The 16172-nt window shown below is 39.4% G+C and overlaps 1 protein-coding gene across 1 annotated transcript; it reads right to left on the bottom strand.

Annotated features, from left to right (window-relative positions):
* Nucleotides 1-5496: 5496 nt before the first annotated feature.
* Nucleotides 5497-15566, bottom strand: LOC139736610 (calcium uptake protein 1, mitochondrial-like). The gene is made up of 11 exons (XM_071647356.1): nt 15462-15566; nt 13644-13836; nt 12313-12445; nt 11503-11694; nt 10590-10701; nt 9744-9826; nt 9054-9251; nt 7949-8089; nt 6764-6872; nt 6198-6287; nt 5497-5793 (listed from the first exon to the last, which is right to left on the bottom strand). The coding sequence occupies exons 2-11, from the start codon at nt 13805-13807 to the stop codon at nt 5582-5584; spliced, it is 1434 nt and encodes a 477-aa protein (XP_071503457.1). The 5' UTR covers nt 13808-13836; nt 15462-15566; the 3' UTR covers nt 5497-5581.
* Between the last annotated feature and the right edge of the window lie 606 nt (nt 15567-16172).

The raw sequence follows: 16172 nt of genomic DNA, 5'->3' as shown, positions 1-16172 counted from the left end.
ACATAAGAGTTAAGAGCGGGAGCGCATTGAAATCAGAAGCTTGTACATTGCACTCGTGACAAAACTGCAAAAGAAAAAAAAAAATGCAAGCAGCGTGCATGATGTCGAGTCGGGCTTGTGAGGATGCAAAAATCAGAAAATGCCAGTAGGACGATTTCAGTTTTGTAGCGGTTGGTACCATAGCCTGGCCCAAGTTTCTGTGGAGTTCTTTCAGCCGCTCTGTATGATAGTCAAAGTGTAGAAGGGGCATTGGTAACCCACCCCATTTCCCCCTGAAAAAAAAAAAAAAAAAAAAAAGAAAAAACTTCTCATTTCATTTGCAGGTTGTCATTCGTGTACCTTCGACAAAAGGCTAACAAGTATCCCAATTCTGTACAGTTCATGTAGAAACCTGCAGGTGGTTATCCATCTTGTCATTATTTTTAAAAGTATGAAGATTTTTGTTTTGTTTATTAATGTTTGTATCTTGAGACAATGCACAGTGTATCATATATTCACATGCGGATTTGTGGATCCTTTGACAGGGGGATGTATGTGCTGTCGCTTTTGCAATAACTTTGTTTGTTTGTCTGTCTGCCAACAACTGTTTACTCAAACATGTTTTGTGTAGTCTTTGTAGAGATCATACACTTTAGGCCCCATACAAAAAGAGGTCAACTTTGTTTCCCAAAGTGTTATCGCAGTAGCTGTAGGTTTGCACACCTTTTATTTGTGAATATACATTGTACCGAGGCAAAGAAGGAATGAGGAGCGAATGGTGACATCATAATGATGTAATGTATAATTTATTCATTGTCATCGTATCATATCTTACAGCAATTATTTCATAAATATGAAGCATCATGGTACATCAAAGAGTGTATATGAAAAGTGGGGGGGGGGGGGGTAGTAAAAAGTTGCCAATGGAATACAAGATATATAAGACAAGTTACAACTATACGCTCTTTTTATTTTAACCTTTTATCTCTTAAAGCCACCGTCAGGGTATAGCAGTAGTAATGACCACCATGCCGATTTTTGTAACAACACTCTAGTACGCATATTTTACCTGCAAAGAAAATAAAAGGAAGTTTTTCTACAGTGAAACACATTGGAGAATTCTGCACAGACAATGAATATTTGGCCTCGCTATTGCAACCATAGTCAGAAGCAATTGGTACTCGCAGAATGGTGCACCCACAAATTCTAAATGCTGCTTTTATCCAATCGTTTTTAGGTATCATCCATTTATATCTGTCCATTTTGTGTTGATATGAAACGGCAAAACATGGCAATAGCAATTCCCGCATTTACTGATCACGAATAACGGACAATGCCAGACTGATATCGTTTAAATATTTTAATGTCTACTCTTGAATTAAAACAAAAAAGCATGAGAAAATAAAAACTCTTTAAAAAAAAAAAGAGTTCCGTTTCTTTGTGTGTCTTGTGAGTTGCAGTATGACTTAGTCACTACTTGTGGAACATCAAGTTGAAAGACCTTAATTCATATATGGAATTTTACAACTTACAGTTCCTCATTATATACATGTAATCTCCAACACAAAGGGCTTTGGCTTGTATCCTTGTTCACTACATATTTGTTGTGTCTAATAAGTCGGTCATAGGTAAGTGACACATTATCAGTTATTACCATCAGTAGTACGACATGGTAGGTGGGACAGCCAGATCTTTACCTCACAATGTTCATTTTATGGTTTCAATCAAGAACTTACTGGTATATTATTCTTTACTTGTTTCTCATGAGCATTTGCAACAGTCTCACAATTCATAATGTGGCAAAATGACAGACGGATAACTCTGGTAATGACACCCATGCAAAACTTATATCAAACTACATTGTATGTCATGACTTATTACATGTTGTCACAGGAAAGCATGACAAAATGTATTCCCCTAACCGTGAGAAAATTCTGCTGAACACCAATACCAACTGCTAAAATGTCAAGAACCCATATCACAGTGGCATCATTTGCCCCATGACATGCCATCTGATATTCTTAGCATGCATTTGATGGTTGTATAATCGGAACAAACATGCTCCATCCCCTTTCGGAGCCATTTTGGAGTGTCAAATGTGTGTGACCATACCCTCTAGCAGGGTAGTTAAAATCAAATCCACTGTTTAAATTGAGCCCATGGACTAAAACAAGGGCAAAATAGGCTTACCTTTCACAATTGTGCATCAGTATGCATTCATTATTGGCTCTCTCCGAGCATACGCAATGTCATTCGCATTTATGCAGTCGAAGTTTGCGTAGACTATAGACTAGATTTAAACTACCTTTGTGAATTTTGGCCGAAGAGTCCACGGTTAACAGAAGATGATGTGGAAGTATTGTGATAGGAGAGCATCAGGACAATGCCCGTGGCCACAGGCAACATAAAATAAAGCTGTGCTGCTGGGCACACAAGAGTTTGACCTTTTGCCCAAAATGCCTGGATGGGGATGGATTCCAATTCATGAAATCACATACGAATGCATGTAATCTTCCACAACCAAGCATTAAGCATGACCTTTAAGTGTACTGGTGACACTCTTTTGCAAGTGAATGCTGCTTCTCCAAGTTGAAATGTGGCAAAATTTATTCCAGTTTACGCATTTGGCAGCAAGTTATAATGGCTACTATTTCAAAAAAGAAAAAAAAAAGAATACAACAGATAAAATTTGCATGTCACTGTGAAAGTACTACGAGTAGAGAACAATGCTCTACTTGAGAAAAGGTATAAAACATAGCAATGATACCAGTATCATTCACAAATGTATTCACTGTCATATCGTGCAACTAAATTCACTTGGTAGGTGCATTCTTCGTGTACCAAGCTTGATATACACACTATCAATATTATCAAATCAAGTCATTAGTGAATCTCAACAAAGACAAATCAAATATCTCATAACATACTATAATTTATTCATAAGAAAATACCATCTACAGTACTCTAATCACTCTCTATTGCATACATTTCAACACAAGAAAGAACCATAGCAATATAGCAGTGCCACTAAATTAATGAACCTGCCCAGCAGTGATTATACATATTATACAGTGTATCTGCTCCATCTTGCAATGCCATCAATTCATCTTTTTTTTAACACCCCTTCAAGTTCACAAGAAAGTGGCTGGCAAATAAAAGATAACCTAAATAGGTCTATTCTCTTCTGTACACATCCAGGTATGCTCACTTCCAACAGTGCATCAACCTACTCTTTTATCTCTTCTTCTGTTTCTTTATTTCTTTAAAAGAAAACATGAAAAGAAAAGACAACTTTCGGATCTGGTCATTCCTTTCAAAATAGCAGCACCATGCATACTTCACCAATGAATCACAAATAAATGTTTTTGAAATTAGCGCATTCAACACTGCTGACAAATTATCCACACCTGTTCACCACATTTTTGGCAAACCTATGTGTCCAGTTCGAGTTTGTTTCACTTTTTCAATCAGGACAATTTGACGAGGGCCATGTTGCCACATCAACTTTTTTTCTTACAAAACATGAACTCCTCCCTGAATAGACTCATTTTCTCCCCAACGACAGAGACACACCAGGGTGATTTAACATCACTCTGTCCACAAACATGCCCCCACATATTAATTTTGTTGAGGTTCATTCATTCCAACCTGGCTACATCCAATATGTTGGTGTTTTAAAGCTTTCTCCATTGAAACCAGAAAGAGAGAAAAACCTATAAAAACGGAACAAAAGTAAAATCTACCTTGACTTCACATCTCTGACCCTTTGGGAGGTTTACTATTTCACTCATATAAGGTGTAATGCAAGCAAAAATACACCCAAGATATTCTTGTAGTAAAGTTTAGATACAGGGGAGAGTGTCTGCAAATGGATCACATTTCTGGTCCTGACATTTGACCATCACCAGTTACAGCCCCAAATCAAATTATCATGGCTTCACAATGTACAAAAGATGATTGAGTGTCATCAATTACTACTTAAATTATCGAATTGAAATGCCAAAGAAAAAGAGAAAATATGTCATCACTGATAAACTTTCATCCTTGAAGTTGTAATGTACAATTTAACTAGGTCGCATACACATATTGCACATTTCACAAGAAATGTAGTGGTAGTAATGGAACAATTTCACGCAGTTGATGGATAATCAGAAATAGCACCTCTGGCACGATTATGTGGCAGAGTTATACAAAAAGTTGATACATGTACATTATGGGAGAGATAACTAGAGAATTAAAGAGAATAAAGGATATTGAAGTTCCTAACCGACCACAAAAGTTGTATATAATGTAACACCATCTATACCTGATACAGTTACTTCACACACAAATCGGTGTTAAAGTATGGCTTTGCTTTCAACACAGCGCAAAAGAAGTACTGCCTTTTGAAGTGCCCACTGATGGAGCAAAAACAAGTGGGAAAAAAAAATCAAGCAAGACAATCAACCTGCTATACTTAGCAACTAACAATAATACTGTTTAAAGTCACTGACAAAGTAGCAGATTTAGATTCATGTATTTATTATGAAGACTATTTGTCTGCCACTTGATCTAGAGCAAACTCACATAATTCTGCACCAAAATGAAGTATCAAAGTTCGGCTAAAATTCACAAGAGTTACACAATAACATTACCCTAATTTCATGGAAATCCAGTCACAGTTAGAGTAGATATTCTTAAGCACTTTCTTCTTTGCTTGTCATGGATAAGCTCACAGCCAGTGATAATTGTGTAAAATACAACCATTTTTGCTTCCTATCAAGATGACACACACAAAGGGAAAGAATAGTATAGAAAAACCAACCAAAGTGAGAAAAAACTGTTGGCTAACTTCAGTTTGCATCAACGTCATCACTCATGACACACTATGTGACGGCAGCAGGAAGCATGTCTAGCAGTTCCACTAGCCAGTCTTTAGGAGAGGAGGAGGCGAGGGTTCAAGGTTGCAGTATCCAGCATGGGTCCAAGCCATCCATAGTACAAGATGAGATGACTGGCCGTTATCAAGCGCTCTTAGCGAGGGATGCATCTACACTACCCTGTTTGCCCTTCCTCATCCTTCTTTCTCGAAATTTCCATTTCTCCCCCCCCCCCTCCTTTTTCTCTCAACCTTATTACTCTTCCTGTCTCTCTATATATTTCTCTCTATATCTCTCTATACATTTCTCTCCATCTCTCAATCTATATTTCTGTCTCTCCATATCCCTCTCTCTCTACCTACTGTAAGACCAGAAATTTTTTCGTGCACGAAACTTTTGTGATTTTTGCGCAGAGGAAAGATTCGCAAAAGTCAAAATGCACATGAAAGTTCTTGTCTACACAATGCATTGAATGCCAGTGGCAATTCGCAAAAGTTTCACACCACACACACAAAAAAAAAGAGGCCATCAGCTCCAACTCACAAAAGTTTTGCGCTGTGAATGTTTCTGGTTTTACAGTATCAGCATCTCTTTCTGTCCATCTCACTAATACTCTCACTATCCCTCAACTACTTTCACTATTCCCCATCTCTCTCTCTCTCTCTCTCTCTTAACCCCTGTATCCCTACGTCTTACCCCAAGCTCTCTCCATCAATCATTCCACCCTTCCCTCAACCAGTCTCTCAAACATGGGAGTAGAGTCTGGAGCGGGCAATGCTGCTCTTCAGCGACACGTCCTCCTCCCCCTTGTCGCTGTAGAGCTGGGTCTTACGGGCGCACTTCCACATGGCGGCGAAGACCCTGCTGAGGCCCAGCTCCTTGGGCTTGTCCAGACCACGCTGGATGCGGTGCTTCATCACCGCAATGAACTCCTTGTTGCTCAGCTTGCCGTCATCTGGTTGTGGTCATTGTGCATGTGTGTTGTGTATGTGAAACAAGGCAATGCATAAAAGATTAAATGTTTCATATTTGACATACAGTAGGGGAAAAAAAGGACATTAATTTAAAGTGCGGTTCTACTCCATAGTCAAGTTGACATAAGTAGAGTAAGATCTAACAGTCCATGGTGCAAGTTTAGGTAGAATCAGACGTAACATAAGAAAGCTACAAAACAATGACAATTGTCGCAACTACAAATCCACAAGTGCAGGAAGTGATGTCATTTCCTCACAAGTCTCCAAGTGACAGGTATGACAATTTCCCTCATACAGATATTTTCATTTTATTGTTGAAATCTGTACTTGGTTGGGCTCTATTTTGGGAGGGGGATGGGGATAATCATACCGAAAAGTTACTTACCATTTTCATCAAAGAGAGTGAAGCAGATGCTGACAACCCTGTCCGACAGATCCACATTAGCAACCATCTTGGCCACATGCTTGAATGTATCTGTCAACCAATCAGAATCAAGCAGTGCTCTCAGAATAGAGTACACAATCAGAATATATCAGAAAAACAGAAAGAGACAATACCACAGTAAAACAAGCCTCCACAACAGCCACACATTTTTTTACAGCAATAACATAGTCAAATCAAAAACCACAAACTATACATAAATTGGCTTAGCAAATATAGATGAAATATTGATTTTTTTTATTGTAAATTATTTGAAGAGTGAAAGAGAGAATAAATGCTACACGTCTCATATCTTGACCTGAGAGCATTAGGATGTTACTTCGAAAGTCTACACACTTAAAACCTTACTGTGAATGGTTTCTACCTTGAAATTTGTGCACCTACCAAGATGCATCTAGTACTTCAAACACCAAATTCTACCAGACAAACCTCACTCAATAACAGATTTCTGGCTGAGCTAAATTGCTCATCTACAACATCATGGAAGTTAGATGATGATGTAAACTCACCTGGGTCTATAGCAGCTCCTGCGACATGGTAGAAGGATAACGCTGTGTCCACATCGCTGATATTTCTCAGGAAAGCCTGGAGAGCTACAAACTCCTCAAATGTTACCCCCTGTTGGAAAAGATGTAAAAAGACCAAATGCAATGACAGCTTTAAGTTATATTATTGGTCCAGAGCACCATGCAGTACAAATGCATCTTTCGGAAGCATAAGCTAGGGATGGAGACAGTGCAAAGATACAGGGGGTGCTGCATCACACCGGCAAGGTGCAGTGGAAAGTCAGGTAAATTTGTTCAAGTAAAATTGTCAAGAAGTTTATAAAACCCTTGCGCAATGAGGCTGATCATCATTCAGCTACTGTATACACTGTTATTTTCCAATGCAGATATTTTCGCAAATGAGGAGGTCATGGACATTTTCGCGAGACAGATATTATTTTCACAAATTAACGCAGAGGCCTTCAAAGCGCACTATTACCTGAGCGCATGGTGACATTTTCGCGTATTGTTAAATTCCAAGTCCAACTGTGATTTGCAAAATTTGTCAAAAATTACAACTTAAAGTTCTCCCATTGGCTGAATGCAGGCAAGGTGACTAACAGTCTATCAGGCATAGGATGAAATGCCATTTGAATTCTTTATACCTTTTTAAGTCTGGCTTTGGAATGGGGGTATAAAAAACATATATCTTCATAATATTCATTTAATACTCATATTAGTACATTTCACAGGAATACATCAAAGTTCTTAGCAAACTCCCTGGTGCTGTGTTCTTCTCATTCTCCCCTTCACTCTCCTTTCTATTTCTCTCTCTCTCTCTCTCTCTTGGTGGATTATAAGATACACATTTAATCATTTGGACAACAGCATCTGCAAAGCATAATCAGTCTTGAAGTCGATTAATACACATTCAGTACAGGTGTATAACTCCTAAATATATATTTTTTTCTTGCGAAGTGTAAAATATGAAAAAAGGACCAACCACTGTATTTCATTTATGCCAAAAGAAATTCATGCATCACAGATAAAGACTTTGGTATTTTTTAAACATTACAGCATGCCCGACAAAGGCAATTGAAGTCCTCTATTATGTATGCAAAAACGAAGTTCCAATGTCCTGTCGCAATATCCTCAGTGAGACTACCCTTCAGTGTTTTCTGCGTGGTCGGTCCACAAGTAATATCCTACCTGCTCATCCTCTTCAAATTTCTTCTTGACCCGTTTCAGCATGCGTGAGCGCCGCTGCTTGGGTAGGTTGGCGTAGACCAGCAGGAGCTTGGCCAGACTGCGCTCTGTGATGCGTCCGTCTTCCGGGTCGTACCTCCTGAACTGTCGGCGCAAAAATACACATGTGGAAAAAATGAAGGGTTTGACTGTTATTGCATTTTGCTCCTCCTCACATTCAGAACAGAGGGAATATTCCTTTAAACTTTTCTATATTGTAGATATGACAGAATCAATCTGGAAAGACAATACAGCATCTACACATATGTAAGTTTTCAAAGTTATGTTGTTGTAAGATATAATTACATTTCCTGCTATTTACTGCCACTTTTTCTCCCTTGTCTCTTTCCATCTGTCCTTTCCTTACCTTTCAAGTTCGAAGAGATCCAGCTCTAGTCTGCTGGAACTCAAGGAACTGTTCAAAATTATCCTTCTTCTCTTTCTTTCTCTCTCTCTCTCTCTTTGATTCACAATTAGCTGGACAAGATGTAGCCTTGAGACTGCATGAGAGAACTCACTCTCTCTTCCTCTCAACCCCAACCCTACCAAGATCCCTCCCCCTCATCCTCCCTTTCTTGTTTGTTTTTATTGACACGTCTCTAGTTCGAGAAGATCTAGCTCCACCGTCTGCTGGAACGTACTGAACTGCTTTAAGCGCAATTTCTCGCTCAAACCCTGGAGTTGTATGTCGCAGACACTCTCCTCCTCCTCCTCCTCCTCCTCCTCCTCATCATCATCATTCATCATCATCATTATCATCATCATCATCACCATCATCATCATAATCATCATCAGCATTATCATCATCATCATCATCACCATCACCATCATCACCATCATCACCATCATCACCATCATCATCACCAGCCACCACCACCATCATCATCATCATCATCATCATCATCATCATCATCATCATCATCATCATCATCATCATCATCATCATCATCATCATCCATCGTCATCATCCATCATCATCATTATCATCATCCATTGTCATCATTCATCATCATCATCATCATCATCATCATTATCATCCTCATCCTAATCCCATTACTCTCTGACTCACCTCCAGCTTAAGGAGATCTAGCCTCAGTTTCTGCTGGAACTCGTTGAACTGCTCAAAGGTCAGCTTCTTGCTCAGGTCCTTGCCAAAGAAGTAGGTATTGAGGGAGCTGTTGATGGGCTTGTCCAGGGTGTTTCCTGTTGTCTTCCGATCCCGGTGACGCTTCCCCGTTGCCGTCTGCGCCCTCATCACATCTGTAACCTACATGGAAAGGGATGACAGGTGTTTTGTTTTGTTTCTTTTAGTGTTTTTTTTTTTATAGCTTGAAAGGCATCTTGCAACCTGATTGGTCCATTGCTTGTCACATGACCGTGCATTATCTACTTAATCACAACACTGTCCACACACTATCTTTTGGAATCACTTTCAAAAGGTTACTAAATTCTGCTGACATCATCTTACCTCAACCTCCACATTCTGCAATGTCTTTCACACAATTGTGGTTACACCTCAAAATGTTATGGTGGTTTCTCTTGTGATGTGAGTGTCAAAACTAATACCGCTACTCATTATTACCACTGTCACTTGCATTTGTCACCTTCAGTAACAGCATCAACCAGATCGTCGCTATGATTTACGACTGAGAGCTTTTGTCTTCAAACCATGACCAGCTATGGTATATGTGTCTGCCAAAATACAAATGGAAGGCAGCACCAATAGCAAGATGATCCAAGCCTGCTCCAACTCTCCTACCTGGCAGAATTCATCATAGGATACTTCTCCATCTCCGTTCAGGTCAAAGAGGCGGAATGCGATCTCAAAGTGCCTCTCTGGAGCTGAGGAGCAATAAGTACACAGATGATGGAAAGGAATTAGATAGGGCACACACAAGAATACATGCGCGCACACAGACACACAGACACAGAAACAGACACAGACACACACACAGACACACACACACAAAGACAATCCAGGTTCTGGGTAAATTCTTGGCCATGTTTCATCAAACACTTAGAACTGGTGCTATATTTGTTGCGGTAACCCATGACAAAAGCTGAGAGCATTTCATTTCTTGCTCTGGTAACTGCATTTTGGTTGTAGTACTGCTTACACTTTGTACATGTGTGCAATAATTACAAACCCCTTCTTTTAAAAAGTATATGGACTTTAACAACTTTACAAGTTAGGAGTTTAGAAATTTACTGGGCTTTAGATCACACATTTTATGTTTATCAAACAGGCGAAAAAGGGCATACTTAATAACAGTATCCAAATTAGACGACACTGCATAGAATAAATGAAAATACTGCATATTTCATTACAAAAAAAAAGAAGAGTATGTCTAGGTTTGGAAGGAATATGAAAGTACATGATGTGAATGTAGGAGCCAAGTCACTTAAAGCGCCAAATGAAATCATTTTCATCCCTAGCTGAGTTCTAATGACATCATGAGCCCAATTTTCCAAAAAATTCTAAAGTCCATTGAGAGTATGCACCCATGACTACATATACAAGGCACAGAAAATGCTAAATTCAGTGTGCCCCCTACTTCTTCCACTACACACATGGAATTTAACATATTATCTGCAATTAACTCACTGGAGAGGACAGTAAGGAGAAACATATAGTCGGAGAAGGAGATGAGGCCACACTCCCCTAGCAACCGAAAGATGCTATCCTCATCCAGCTCTCCATGGTCAGCCTTGTACTTCTGCAGAGACACAGAGACAGGGCCAAGGCAAAGTTAGGCATTGCAAACATGCACTTCCCTATCATAAAGTGATCATGAATATTAGAGCGTGTGTGATGTGTAAAATGAAGGCATCAACCATCATGTGACTCCAATACCTGCGAGATTCCAGCTTTTTCTACGTGTGATGATAAGGCCACATTCACAGCTTGACTGCCTCAAACCTAATCTAAACTATTTAACTATTTAAAAACTATTTAACATTGATGCTACCTTTTTATTTTGCTGAATTTGCACATATTCATTAAAATGGAATTGATTGGCATGAGTACACTACCGACAGAAAGGATCCTAGATAAAGTAGATGATCCAATCTTTCCATGAAATTTGTCACACTTTTGCTGCTGAGTGATGTGAATGAGCTCAAGCCATGGTAACATTCACAAAAACAGGTGGATACAGTTAATCAAGTTACTATTGACAGCAATTCAAATATACTGTACATAATTTTATTCAAGACGGTATTAGTAACCCCCATGATAACAAAATACATGCCTACGAATCACGATGTAAAATTGCTATTCATCAGCATCACTGTTTCAGAAAAATCAATTTCCATGAGATATATATCTGGTAAAAAAGTAAAAAAGAAAGAAATAAATTAAATGAAAATCTCTTCCAATAGACCTCTTGTAAACAAAAACCAAGTACCATGGACGAAAATAAAACTTTCTCAGTGTGTAAAACCAAAATGTGTTGATACATGCGCAGGACAATCCTATTTTTTGAACTTGGACGAGGAGAGCATCATTACATTCATACCTTGGGGTCAATCCTCTTGAACTGGTCAAGGCCAAGGCCGTCCGGCTGCTTCTCGTCCGGAGTGATGGACCTGATGAAGTCGGCTGGCACCATGTATACCTCATCCTCATTCATCACCTTGAGGGTGGCGAAGTAGCGAAAAATCTTGTCTGGTGTGGAGTATGCTCTGATCCTGTTCTCATACTCGATGATCTGTGGTGTTGGTAGTAATTGATCATTAGTGGCAGTTATCTCGCATCTACACTGTATGAGTATGTCAGTTGATTTTCTATTGGCCTTAATTAACACTATGTCCTATTATATCAATAACAATATATGGTAACATAGCCACTCATTCACAAATTTTCATGATTTCCAACAATGTTTGTCAATGCTGAATAAGAAAGGTATTGCAACTGATTGACAAATTGCTCTAATCAACATAAATTTGCACTGAATTGAAAAGTGTTTTAGTAGTAATTGCCATGACAAAAAGAGATCATGGGCATACATACTATAGCAGGATTCTTTTGTCATGGCTACTACAGAAACACTGATCAATTTAGTGCTTAATTACGTCGATTTAGAAGGGCAACTGTCAATCACCAGCAATAAAATGCAAGAATTTCATCAATATTAGGAAGAAAAGTATTGTTTCACATCTTCTTTTTGTCTGTTTGAAAAATATCATATTGAAAAATTTGAAAAAAATACCCCCCCCCCCCCCCGCTACATCTTTAAGATGACTACCCAAAATGATAAAAGAAAAAATAAGACCAATGCACTTTACAACACCACCACAAACAAACAAAGAGCAGAACGCCGTCTTACCCTCCTGTCCCTGAACCCTGGCCCTTTACGCTTCTTCTTCCCTCTTTGCTCCTCCTCCTCCCCCTCCTCCCCGTCGCTTTCCCTGGATTCCGCGTCCTGGGCTTGGACCGAGCTGCTGCTGGCTCGCAGCGTTCTTGGGAGAGACAGACAGTGAGAGAGTGAGAGAAAGAGAACATGATCACTACAACCTTCTGACTCGGGGTTCTTGCAAAAGCTGACAAGCACAAGTATGCAATTTGAATTATGCCCAGGAAGAGAGATGCTTGGGAGCACAAGGACAGCAGGACTGATAGTATAGTGTTGGTTGAGGTGAGAATTCAGCTTTTAACTTTTTGCAAGATACTGTACTTAGAAACCACTTTATGAGATTATAAAGAGGATTCAATTCTATAGGGAATTCAAAGTTTACTTGATGAAAATCAGTTTTGAAATGGCTGAGACATCCAAAAATAAAGTGAAATAAAATGAAACAAACTGGTCTTAATGAAAAAGGTGGGTCCCTGCTTTTATTTGGATCATTCAGTTTGGGTATAGCAGCCACTTCAAAACCAATTTTCATCACATAAACTTTTAATAAGAGGTTTCACATTATCTAAAAAAAAAAAATCATCAAAAGAAGTTGGAAAACTGAAGCCCTATCTCAACTGAAAACTGCACCATCCCTTTAAGTCTCCTCCTAAGGACTAGGCAATGAGAATAAAGTATCATTATGGGCAAAACCACTGTTGCCATGGGACTGAGCCAAGGACCTCATAATTGATAGTTTGTGGTCTACTGAATCAGAGCAGTTTCTTACAGATATATGAGCCCAGAAAGTACAGTAATTAATAGTCCCAAATACACACATTGCCCCTGTCTTCTCTCTTTTTCTATTTCATAAATATACTACCAAATGTAGCTTTTAACTTTCCCCTTCTATCCTGGGACCTTTGTTTAGGTTTCCAGACATGTGACCTGTAAAATATGCATGTATTCACAGGCATAGTTCTGTTTGCAAAGAAAACTTGTGGCAAACAAATACACAACAATTTCACACTAGCTACACTGTACATTAATTGACAGACGATACATTTTAAATACCAAAATTTATAAGAATGTCATCAATATCACAATAAAGATGAATTATCTATTGACAATCAAAACCAAGATCCCTATACATGTTAGAGTAAAATGGCAACTGTAACAGTTGACACGAAATGAAATTATTTGTTTAAAATTGTATTTACACTTGTACTTGTCTGTACAATTCTTACAGCATCCAAAACAATTTCATATCAATATTCAGACAACTGTACTAAAAAGAATGCTGCTGCTAAAATCATTTTCCTCACCTTTCCCACACAAATCCACCTGCCATTATGCCAGCAGTACCACCAACCAGTGCAACCAGCAGGCCTCGATTCGAGAACCCTTGGTTAGGGGGCATAGTGGTGATCTGCCTCCAGTGCTGCTGTGCCAGCACCTGCAGGCCTCTTCTGGCGACTGCACGCAACATTCTCTCTGACAACTGCCGGCTCTTTGTGCCTAAGACAATGAAAACAAATAGTGAAAAGGGTGAGCATACACCTATATTCAATTTACAATTATATAGTAATTATCTCTGTTTGCGAAAGGGTGCCTATTTGCAGCAGGGGCAGTTTCATTTGTTGATGAAACTGTTCATCATGTGCAGAGAGGACTCAAACTTCCCATAACCTGCATGAGTATGAACTCCCACTTGTGTTCTTTAGTGAGACCAAGCACACTTGATGCTCTTTATTACCTACCAAACTGTTAGCTGTTTCATCAGTGTTTTTATCGCAGCCCCTGCTGCAAATCAGTTCGGGAAACCCACTCACAAGGGGGGCCCCTCCTTATAAGTAACCCGTCCCCCTTATAAGTAACCCCGTCCCCCTTATAAGTAACCCCCGGGGCACCCCTTATAAGGAGTCTCCACGCTTTTTTGCAATGCAACGCGAAAATGAAAGGACTGCGGCAATTCGCTTGATTATGTCCATAAAGCTTCACAAGTTTCCTAGTTACTCACGAAATTTGAGCAAAATCTGTTTGAGGCATCATATCTAAAATCATGGATTTAAATGCGATGTCAAACGACCCATGCGAATGCTGACATGCGAGCGATTACTGGCGTGAGTGTCGCCAGGCGCGGCGGCGCGGCAATGCTTGAGTGCAGACGTGGCGACTGAGTATGTACTCGGTCGCCACGTCTGCACGTCTGCACGTCGTGAGTAACTAGGAAACTTGTGAAGCTTTATGGACATAATCAAGCGAATTGCCGCAGTCCTTTCATTTTCGCGTTGCATTGCAAAAAAGCGTGGAGACTCCTTATAAGGGGTGCCCCGGGGGTTACTTATAAGGGGGATGGGGTTACTTATAAGGGGGACGGGTTACTTATAAGGAGGGGCCCCCCTTGTGAGTGGGTTTCCCGAACTGAAATAGACATTCTGTCACAAACAGGGAAAATTACTCTGTGTTATAATTTTGCTGATGATGTGTAGAACTCTAGAATACAAAATTACGGAGTCTATACACCCTAGTGATTCGCAAACTTTGCGAAAATTAAAACCCTCGCAATAATATTACAGCTTAGATCTATAAATTTAGTACAGTGATAAAGTACTACTGGGTAGGCTGCAGAATTTGCTGCAGCTACATTTCCTTAGTTTCACATTACTTAGTCAGGATCTACCTTAGAATCTAAAATAAACAGAGTCATGTATGACATGAAACTGAGTCTGTGAATGTGATTGTGAAGCCGAGGTAAAATTAAATTTATATTTTCTAGATTCTGTGTAGTAAATTAAGTCGTAATAGAGATCATATAAAAATTTACATCATAAATATGCACAGAACAGTATCATCACCGTAAAATACATTTCCAGACGACTATAAAAATTAATACTACATGTGATTTACTATCATTAGTATTCTAATAGCAGATAGAGTTTGACAAATCATCTACATGATCATTTAGATCTCTTGCATAGAAAGTACACAAGCTACAAGCACGTCGTTTTGAGGGTATGGGACTGCAGTCACTTCGATGGAAAACAATAGTAAATCCAGCCGGTTTCATCCAACATTCCTGGCCACGAAATGTGGTTTCTACCATCGTACGAAACATGTAAAATGTTGCACTATGAACTTACAATTTCAAAACAACACCAGCTGGGCACCGAGCTGTGCTATACGAGTTAGCTGCAGCCACTACCTCAAACTTGTCAGGCACCCTTTTTCTGTTTTTCCAATTCCCGATGTAAACTCCTGTAATTTTTCGTCGCGCATAATGCGTACGTAATACGTACGTGACTCATTGCACGGTATTGGTACATGTACACCTAGCTATCCTATAGAAATTCGTGCATCGCTTAAATAACAGTGTGGCATATGTGCGTGTATTTTACCCAGTAACTGTCAGAAGCCTCACAAGATTTCCGTCAACTGCTGGTGAATTTCTGTTTGATCGCATCATCATATCCCCAGGAAAGGTGTATCTGAGTTTGAGAGATACCTGTAAGTTTGATTACTGTAAATCTATGAAATTAAGTAAACTGTCACTCACTGATTTCTTGCTTGGACATGGTGGCAGGACATACATCTAAGTACATGGGACTGTGATCAAGCACAAGCCAAGTGTTTATGTGGTTCCGAGACGTGACAGTGCTGCTGAGCTGTGAGCTGTGTAACCTTGGCTAAACATTGGTTAGAGATTTAAACTTTACCGGCACATGGAATGGCGTGGCCTTCATTCATAATCTCGAATTAAGTGTCTGTGTAGCCTAGAAAAAATAATCAGTTTGTGTCTTTAGCAGAGAGGCCAGAGCTGCCAACTCTCCCACACCAGATTCTGTAAATTAGCT

This window comes from Diadema antillarum, unplaced genomic scaffold (assembly GCF_040938485.1).
Source record: "Diadema antillarum isolate AM-2024a unplaced genomic scaffold, OU_Dant_1.0 seq00000658_RagTag, whole genome shotgun sequence".
Taxonomy (NCBI): Eukaryota; Metazoa; Echinodermata; class Echinoidea; order Diadematoida; family Diadematidae; genus Diadema; species Diadema antillarum.
This window is presented reverse-complemented; position numbering and strand designations above follow the sequence as displayed.